Source organism: Solanum verrucosum, unplaced genomic scaffold (genome assembly GCF_900185275.1).
Source record: "Solanum verrucosum unplaced genomic scaffold, falcon-dt-bn FXZP01000128.1, whole genome shotgun sequence".
NCBI lineage: Eukaryota > Viridiplantae > Streptophyta > Magnoliopsida > Solanales > Solanaceae > Solanum > Solanum verrucosum.
The window spans coordinates 3,019,986-3,030,261 of NW_026020327.1; the positions used below are offsets into that span (position 1 = coordinate 3,019,986).

General features: G+C 31.9%; 1 protein-coding gene across 1 annotated transcript; it reads left to right on the top strand.

The window, feature by feature from the left end:
- The first annotated feature begins 2,919 nt into the window (after positions 1-2,919).
- LOC125835902 (diphosphomevalonate decarboxylase 1-like) lies at positions 2,920-9,880 on the top strand. Its single transcript, XM_049514999.1, has 10 exons — positions 2,920-3,360; positions 4,952-5,150; positions 6,293-6,356; positions 6,549-6,612; positions 6,706-6,786; positions 7,673-7,759; positions 7,932-8,089; positions 8,217-8,265; positions 8,859-8,983; positions 9,435-9,880. Exons 1-10 carry the CDS (start codon positions 3,145-3,147, stop codon positions 9,655-9,657), a joined length of 1,266 nt encoding a protein of 421 aa, XP_049370956.1. The 5' UTR covers positions 2,920-3,144; the 3' UTR covers positions 9,658-9,880.
- The last annotated feature ends 396 nt before the right edge of the window (positions 9,881-10,276 follow it).

The following is a 10,276-nucleotide window of genomic DNA, read 5'->3' on the forward strand; positions in this document are numbered from 1 at the left end:
TTGAGTTTTGACTGATATTTTCCAGAATTCTAACTAAGATCAATAATAAAAAATAATTGCATGTTTTGCTTGAATGAAGAGGAGATAAACTTTTTTTAAAGTAAAATTGAACATAATTTTTTTATATATACAATATAATTTTTCGATCAAGAAGGTTCAGATAAATTTCTTTTCCGATAAAAAATATAGTAATTGGAAGGAGTTAATAGCTGTCATAATTTGACCTCAAGAGTGTGACTTTAACAAATATATTGCAACATGTGAGAAAGTTGGTGCAGTGGCATTCGGCCATCCAACAATTAAGACCACGTTTGGATGGATTTTTTTAAAGTTATAAATTAGAATTTTCAATTTATGATTTTTTGAATTATTTTTATTATTTTAAAAGTATTTAATGTATTACTATTAAAACTGTTTAAAATATCATGTTAACTTAAAAATATTTAAAATAAGCAATTCCTAACTCCTAAGTCCAAGAAAGTTCACTTTGATCTTCAAGATCTTTTTATTTTTTAATTCTTATGAAATATAGATGTTTTTAATATCTATATTCTAGACTATATTTTATTCTGTATTTTGTTTGGTTTCTGCCTAGGCCAAATCTCTATCTTGGCTCATTTAAATAATAATAAAACGATATTTTTTTATTTAATTAGAAAGCAAAGCTCACAGACCAATGTGTACTGTGTAGCAACAAAATTTGGAATAAATTTTAGATTTCATCATTTTTCTATTTTTTTTTTTGTTAATACTATAACTCATATTTGTTCATTTAATTAGAAAAAAACATTTTAGGTGTTATTTAAAGTAAAAATTTTTTTAGGTTTTTTGTATTCAAAGTTTTATCCCCCCCACCTCATCCACGTAAAAAAAAAAGAAACTTATTTTAACAGTAAAACACTTTTAATATTTTCAAGGCTCAAACTTAATATTTAATAATCTTTATGCTTTAATGAGGATATCAAAAAGAAGAAAAAAAAATCTTAACATGCTTTCTAGATAATATTATTTTTTTTCTAGAAAATAATATAAACTTATATAAGACACTATATCATTTAGAAATTATACGATGTAAATATCAATCTATAAGAAGTGAAACTTTAAATTAACTTGTGCCCACTTTTTTTTATTATTATTATTGTCATGTAAATGCCAACAAACATAGAAATGGGCATATGTACCAATCTCGTACGTACTATTTTTTATATTATTAAATAAAATGGGCATCACGACAATCTTCTACGTACTATTATTGTTTATTAAATCAATATAAGTCTTATCTTGGAGATAATTTTTTTTAAATAGAAACTAACGGTGCAATTTCATATTTTATCATGATTAATTATAAGTTTTGAAATTTGAGTTCTACGATGATAGCATAATTTTGACGTGAGAATATATTATTAACCTCTCTGATTTCAGCAATTAGTTTTTAGCGTACAATTATTCTTCATATGCATCATCATAAATAATGATAACGATATAATAATATTTACAAGAAATTTATAATGTCTAAAGTATAGCCAGATGAAAAATAAACGTCTTGACTCGAAAATGGCTACCTATATATTTTGTGAAAGCTACTTAGTGTGCATGCTTGACTAATAAGATGACAAACATTATTAAAACGTTGTCTGCGTAGCTCATGTACTTTTCTATGACTAAAAATAAAATTAATAAGGAAGTCATTCATGTAAAGGTAATTTTTTTAAAACTTCCTCCAAAAAAATTTATATGCACAAACATTATCCAAGAATTTAGTTAATTTAACGAATATAAACTTCCTCCTTTTAAAAAAAAAATAAAATTCGACGTAACAAAAATATGAATCGTTTCGTGTAAATTATATGTCAAAAGACTCGAAATATCGAGATGATTTTCTACTCTAAATTTTTGGGATGGTTTAGAGGTGATTTTAAGTTGATTGAGATTGAATAATCGACGTTACTTCATATATAATCAATTTTTAAGTGTATAATTAAACTATATTCAACTTTATAAGCGTATCATAATGTATAGTCAATGCATAACTCATGTATTAAGTTACATTGGTCAGTATATACTTTCTAAAACTTTTGACAAGTTATATTGTATAGTCACGTATACTTATAATTTTAGCGATCTTTTTATATAAATAAAACATAACTATATTTGTTGTAAACTAATTACTCCCTCCGTCCCTTTTTATGTGTCATATTTTTACTTTGCACTTGCATTACGAAATGATGTAACTTTATCTTTCTACCCTTATTTAGTTTTTTTTGGAACTCAAGTTTTCAATCAATGAATATGAATTAATTTATTTTGACTAATTAATTTAACCAATTAACATGAATCATTTACTTAGCTTTTCTAAGTTGGTCAAATATATATTTTCAAGGCTAATAACTCACGAGGATAAAAAAGGAACAATATGGTAATTTATACATTGATTTTATGAAAGGACAAGTATTATGAATTAACTATTTATAATAAGAGATGATATATAAAAAGGAACGGATGGAGTACTTTATTGTACATATTCGAAACTAATCGGCCTTTTTTTTCCTATTTTTGTTGGACACCCTTGCTAATAATTGTAGCACTCCACATTGAGTTACTTTCTTTACTCCAAAACAAAAAAGAGAATACACACATTTAAATTTTTCTGTCGCATTTATATATCCTTTTAAAACAATTGATTTAAAGGTCGTTAAGTAATGTTTCATAATAATATTATTTTAATAAATATAATATTTAGATAAATTATAATATTATTTTTATTATTACTAATATCAAACACATTAACAATTCAAATGATAAAGTAAATAACGTAATCATATTAAATCTTTTTTTATCACATCAAATTGACGTTACATAAAATGAGATTTTTCGTTATTACCTGCCGATAAATTTAAATATAGACTATCCAAACAAGGTGTAAGTGATTTGCCAACGAGAAATAAACAATAAACAAACTTCTTTCTCATTCAACAATGGAGGTTGTTCCTCACTCACTACTATATATTAGCAGCCATGCTCCTTCACATGTAGTATAAATACTCTACTAAACACAAATTTAACACCAACCCACATTTCCATTTTTGTAGATCTAAATCCCCAAATTCCATTCTTTGGAATTAACGCCCTCAATTTTTTTTCGCCATGGCTGAACAATCAAAGAAATGGATTCTTATGGTGACTGCTCAAACACCAACAAACATAGCAGTGATTAAATATTGGGGAAAAAGAGATGAAAATCTTATTCTTGCTATTAATGATAGTATTAGTGTTACCCTTGATCCTGCTCATCTTTGTACCACAACCACTGTTGCTGTTAGCCCTTCTTTCCAACAAGATCGCATGTGGCTTAACAAAAAGGTAACTTTTTAAAAAATAAAATAAAATTTCTTAGTTTAATTTGTTTAGAGATTTGATTGGTATTTGTTTGGTTGATTTATGTGATGTGGTAAGGGAAGGGGAAGGGGAAATGGGGAGGGGATTACAAGGTGGGACTCGAACCCTCGCCAACAAAGTAAGAGTTCAGATAGTTAACGAACTGAGCTATTAAGATTCGCTTGTGTCCCTACAACATTATTAATTTGTACAATTTTAAAAAAAAAAGTTGGGGGTAGGTGAGGGTTATAAGGTGGGAATCGAAGCCTCTAAGGTGAATGTTCTTAGCGAACCGACTGAGCTACTAAGATTACCTAGTGTACCTTCAACATTATTGATTTGTACTTTTAAAAAAATATAATTGGGGGTAGGTGAGGATCACAAGGTGGGAATCAAATCTCACTAACAAGGTGAAAGTTCTTAGCTAATTAACTAAGCTACTAAGATTACCTATTGATCTATGTAATGGAAAACTGGTTTGGCAGCTGAGATGTTTAGAAAGTTCTGTTCTTGATGAGTTAAAAGTGGAGGAATAATTTTCTTTGTGCACTTGATAATAGAATGATGACTATATGTTATTTTTTTCTAATTAAATGTGGGCAGATTATGTGAAAGAAGACTCTTTTTGAAAAGCTCAGTTCTTGACTTTCTCATTTTGTCAGTGTGATTTTACAGAAATGGTTGATATGCATTTGTTCTTGTAATTTTATGTGGGTTGATTTATGGGAAAGAAGGCTGTATTGACAGCTCTGATGTTGGGAAAGTTCAGTTCTAGAAGAGTAAAAATATCTCATTCTAATTTTTTCACAAAAAAATTGATGACTATTTGTTCTTGTAATTTGATGTGGGTCTGTTTATTTAAAACAAGATGTTTTGGCAGCTCAGATGTTGAAAAAGTTCCATTCTTCAAGATTTTTTTTTGATCCCTATATCTGATTTTATCTGATGTCCATTTGTTCTTGTAATTTTATGTGGGTTGATTTTATGTTAAACAAGGCTTTTGGCATCTCAGATGTTTAGGAAATTCAGTTCTTGAAGAGTAAAAATTTCTCATTTTATTAATTTAAATTAATAGAAGTTTATGTGGATTGATTAACTTGAAACATCCTGGAAGCTCAGGCTCAGTTCTTTAAGAGTGTAATGTTTGTCTAGCTTCTGCTTTCATTTGTTATCTACAAGATCATAGGCTGTTTTGTTATTAAAATATATTAACTGTTCTATGTCGTTTGGCTGTGTATGACTACATGTAGTGGAATCAAGGAGGTACACGAGAAGAAGATGAATCATATGAACTCTTGATACTTTCTGCAATTTTTAGTTTATTTGTTCTTCTTTAGGATGCATTTCTTGTTTAATGATGGATCATGTCTTTGATTATCTTCTCTGGTTTTGCTACAGAAATTGGTTAAAATAGTTGTGCAGGAAATTTATAATTCACATTTTGTGCAGTCTTCGAAAGCTGAGCTCATTATATTTCCCCCTTTCCCTCCATTTCGAGCAATGAGAAAGATTTGTATGCTGCAGTTTTTTGTTGCTGAGTCTTGACATTTTTACATTGCTTTTGCTCGTTGTGTAGGAAATATCCCTTGATGGAGCCAGATACCAAAATTGTCTAAGAGAAATTCGAGCTCGTGCTAATGATTACGAGGATGAGAAAAAGGGTATCAAGATCAGTAAAAATGATTGGCAGAACTTGCATGTGCATATTGATTCTTACAATAATTTTCCTACTGCTGCTGGTCTGGCTTCCTCAGCTGCTGGTTTTGCCTGCCTCGGTATGATTAACCATTCTCTTTCTTGTATTCTGAAAGTCACTCCCCTTTTTTATTTCATTGATATTCTAATATTAAAGATCTAAGGATCATCAGTGAATCTTGAACCTAAGGATGATCAATGAATCGTGAAAAGTAACTGGAGTCCTCTTATACAAGAGTTTCAGAAGTTAGTTCTTTTCTGCATGCATTTGCGTAATTCTCATTTAGTATAAGGTGTTTGCAAATTGCACGTGCCTGGAACTGATGCAACGGTGTAATAACCTTATTTAGTCAGTACATGTGCTTGTTCATAAAATCCAAAGTAACTTTGTTTGTTACCGAGTATATGACACTAGAAATTAATTCCATTGAGACTTTGCTGTGCTCAAATCTGTGATTTGTTTTCAACTAGCAAAGATCAAAGTGATACATTTGTATTTTTTAGAGCGTTTCAACACTTTGGGTTCTTTTTCCAGCTTGACAGAATGCATGTAGGATAAAGCCATTATCTTTTCTGAAGTGTTGCATGTGTCTTTTCTGGGTATTTTTCTATTGGCATGACCTTTGGTTCTATTATCAGTAATATCATATTACTTGGCAAGTAAAATGCCCTTGAAAAAATAGTTTCATTAGTTGAGAAGTGCAAGTTTTTTTTAGGTCCATACTCTGTCCATCAAGAATGATCTGTGTTACAGTTTACCTACCCATGTATATAGTGCAGTTTAACCAAGTACCACAAGTTGCCCTTGATGCAAATCACAAATAAATCAAAACTTCTTTATAACATTTTCCTTTTCTTGCACTTATTTTTCAGGAAATTATGTTCTGTAACTTTTATATGAGTGGCCATTTGAAGAATGTACTTGCTGATAAACTAGTGCATTTATCCGTGTGTTTGAGTTTCTTTGGATTCTAATTGATGTTGCCGTATTTTAAATATGTTATCTTCTTTGACCCTTGTCTGTAAGGATAATAAACTGTCATTACGAAATTTATGAACTGTGTATTATGTCAGCCCTTCTTAAGAATTCATCTTCAGAGTAATTTTAAAAATGCTTTTCTCAAAGTGAATATTTCTTTCTTGTGGGAATCTCTATTTTATCCATTATTACATTCCTTCTGAAAGTTTTAAGATGAGTACAACTTATGTCTCCTATATGCAGTCTTTTCGCTTGCGAAGTTAATGAATGTGCAAGAGGACAATGGGAGACTTTCTGCCATAGCAAGGTAAATTCATATCAGTCGTGAATATTCATTAGCTGGTCTTATTTTTCTTTATGTTTTGTCTAGAAGACTAAAGTTAGATCGAGGTAACAGTATATCAAACTGATCCTTCTTGATCTTACTTTCTCTTTTCATCTGCTCATTCAATAGCTATGAAAAGTAAGAAACTGACACGCTTCACTTATTCCCACACAGACAAGGTTCAGGAAGTGCTTGTCGAAGCTTGTTTGGAGGATTTGTCAAGTGGGTTATGGGAAAGGTATGTCGAGCTCCTACATTCTTGTGTTGTAGCTTGTCTCAACATGCTCTCTATCTTTTCAGTGTGGTCTAATTCCTTTTGTGATGTGTGAAGGAGGAAGATGGTAGCGATAGCATAGCTGTTCCACTCGTAAACGAGAAACACTGGGATGAGCTTGTTATCATCATTGCAGTGGTATGTACTTCCCATCCAGATGTGATTGCTATTCACTTTTTCTGGAAAGCTTGTCTATTCATGTCATTGTTAGGCATTGAGAAGGAAGAAAGGATCTGTGTTTATGTCTGTTTCTCCTATCCAGATTCGAGAATATGTCTTCATGTTATTCTTCTACTTGTCCCATCTAGTTCTTTCTCCAAACATGATACTTGTCATTGCATTACTTTTGTGCATCAGTGGTTTTCGGTAATAATAGTAATAAGTGGAACAGAAACCGAATCTATCCCATTGGAACTGCAGTCCTTCAGACTTAAAGGAGAACATTTTTCTGGGAATAAGGTTGTAGAGAAGAATTTGGTTTCTGTTTCATTCTTATACTGAGCCCCTCATTCAAGTTTTAGATCTTGGAGAACCCCTTTTTCTAGAAATCCAAGTTTCTTCGAGTCATACTGCTATGCTGGGAAGTTGGAAGAGAAAAAGAGTATTCTGCTTTCGTTTCTTGCTAACTAATTCCTCAAATTTAAAAATGCCACTTATTTGTGTTCATTTATTTGTTCTGCATATCTTAGTTCTTTCTTTTCGAATGGTTATCTATTGCTACTGCTTCCTAGATCCCCAATAGTAACTTTAAGCTACTTTCAGTAACTCATAATTCTTGACTATGAATCAATGAAGTTTAGTCAAGTAGATTACACAAATGTTGATCACCGGATTAGTTTTTTGGGTGTATTTTCTGTTTTCAACTCCATAAATAAACAGGATTCTAAACTTTACTTGCATCATCTTCTTAAATAAGATGCCTGTGTAAATGATCATGCTATCAGTTTGATTACGACACTAATTTATCAACTTGTGCCTCCTGATTTTTTCCTGTTTAATTCTTTTATTATGTGCTGTACTTCAGGTTAGCTCACGGCAGAAGGAAACAAGTAGCACCTCAGGAATGCGTGAGACTGTTGTAACCAGTGCACTTCTAGAACACAGAGCAAAGGTATTGTCTTTGTTCTCTCTACATTAGGATTTTGTAGTTCTGACACATCTTCAATCAATATTCTCGAAAATCTCCAGCTTATTTTCATTATCTCTGTTAATTTAACCTCCGCTTAGTTGGTAAACATTGTATCAGAAGTTTTGACTTTTATTATTTTGTGTTGCATTTTCAGGAAGTAGTACCAAAACGCATTATTCAGATGGAAGAAGCTATAAAAAATCGCGATTTTCCAACTTTTGCTCAACTGACTTGTTCTGACAGCAATCAATTTCATGCAGTCTGCATGGACACTAGCCCTCCTATATTCTACATGAATGACACATCTCATAGGCAAGTTGTCTTAACTTCAGGCTGTATCTTGAGTTGTGTTGTAACATAGACAAGTTCTGAACCTGATGATCTCTTATACTGAAAGTGGGAGAAACAAGAAAGTCTTGACGGTGTGTTAACTTTTCAGGGTAATTAGCTGTGTCGAGAAATGGAACCGTGCAGAAGGAACTCCACAGGTTTAAAACGTTATCCTACTATTGTTCTAATAGATAATTGCATGATATGGTTCTTCTTCTTTTTACTAAAGTAATAAAACGGGTCACCAAGATTTTCAACCTTTTGAAATATCAAAGTTCTGCAGGTTAAATTGGTCACTCAAATTTGTACTTGACCCAAAATAGTGGACACAAGTTATTTTAAACAGAACAATGATTATGCCCTCTTGGGAAATCTGCGTTTATATTTGTAATGGGCAGTGAGTGCTTCCTTCATGACATACCCCCTCTCCCATAAACTTCATGCACCTTTTTGTGCTGAAGATTTTGCGAACTTCGCGATGCACCCAGACATTGAAATTTTTCCTTCTTGAGCTGGTTTTGACGGTAATGACATGACATCAACTGCACCAGTATCTTGACACTATAACAAGCAACTTTCAGACTTATTTCATACCTTTTTGAACACTATAATTAGCTTGTTGCCAACAAATATCTCAGCTCACATTTTGCTTCTCATGATCTGATGGTGCAAGTTTGACTTCAAAAGTAAGTGAAATGTAGCGTGAAATAAATGCATATTCCATTTTTACTAAATATTAGAATATTTCCAGGTTGCATACACCTTCGATGCTGGGCCAAATGCTGTTCTGATTGCACGTAACAGAAAGGCTGCCGCACTTATGCTTCAGAGGCTTCTTTTCCACTTCCCTCCAAACTCAGATACCGATCTAGACAGGTATTCTGCATATAAAAGATTCGAAGTTCTAATTTAACTATGAGGAAGTCATGTTCGAGTAAATGTTTTCTGGAAAGTGACTTATTCTTTAGAAAAATATTCCAAGGAAATGTTTCCCAGTGTGTGGTTTGAGGGTGGTAAATATTTTCCAAAATAGAACATTTACTAAAGATGGATAATATTATTATTAACCCGCTGATAATGTTTTGACAATTTTTTTGAGTAGTAAAGATTGATTATGTGTCAAGTGCTTGCTAAAGCAGTGTTATAAAGTTAAGAGTTGATATAATTGTGAATGGAACCAAACACCAGAAAATGACTTGTTTTATGGAAATATTCTACTTCATACAAACACACCCCGCCATGATATGCATTCTGGACCTTGTGCTATCAACATCCAACCATTGACCATCTTCACTGCTCCTTATTGTTCTTTTTCCTTTCTCTCCAGCTATGTCATAGGCGATAAGTCAATTCTGAAGGATGCTGGGATTCAGGATTTAAATGACGTGGAAGCATTACCTCCTCCACCTGAAATTAAGGACAAGGTTCCAGCTCAGAAATGCAAAGGTGAAATAAGCTACTTCATCTGCACAAGACCTGGCAGAGGTCCAGTTTTGCTACCTGACGAAAGTCAGGCTCTCCTCTGCCTTGAAACTGGTTTGCCCAAGTAAAAGAGCAAGTTTTATTTGTGCTAATGTTTAAGTAATTAACACAACTCCACGAGATCCAAGTATTGCAGCCTCTTTGCCTTAAGATGGGGCTGCCATTTTGAACTGTTTTTTTTATTTTTTATGTTTGGATAAAATTTGAACTCAAAGCTTTTGCTTGTAGCTTAGCTTAGTTGTGTACTCTCATCTTTGAGCAATGCAATAAAAGTCCTCAAAATTTCCTTTTTTGTTAATGTCAACAGATCTTTTAATTTCAATTAGTGTGGAGAATTCAAATGATCTGTTGCTTGCTGTTTGTGTAGTAGCAATCCTTACTGAATGTTTTCTGTTTTCCTTCTTGAGTAGTGTTAATATTATATCTACTTTATTGAAAGTATTTTTACTATTTACTGGTATAATTTTTTTGAGTTACATATATCCTATTGTACTTACAACATTTTAAACCAAAACAAGTAAAAAAGGATAGATGAGCGGACCCATAATCCACCATGTTTTGATTCTATTTCTCAATTATGAAAAAAAAAAAACTGAAAATTTTGTATTTTGATGTTTTTCCGCGAAGGTGTGTTTGGTATGAGGAAAATGTTTTCTTGAAAAATATTTTTCAGAAAAATAAGTAAAT

What these genes read in the sequence shown, in the direction of transcription:
- LOC125835902 (XM_049514999.1), top strand. Translation starts at nt 3,145, where the DNA reads ATGGCTGAACAATCAAAGAAATGGATTCTTATGGTGACTGCTCAAACA. An exon ending in TTGTTATCATCATTGCAGTG is followed by an intron (nt 6,787 to 7,672) that starts GTATGTACTTCC and finishes GCTGTACTTCAG; the next exon opens with GTTAGCTCACGGCAGAAGGA. An exon ending in TTCTAGAACACAGAGCAAAG is followed by an intron (nt 7,760 to 7,931) that starts GTATTGTCTTTG and finishes TTGCATTTTCAG; the next exon opens with GAAGTAGTACCAAAACGCAT.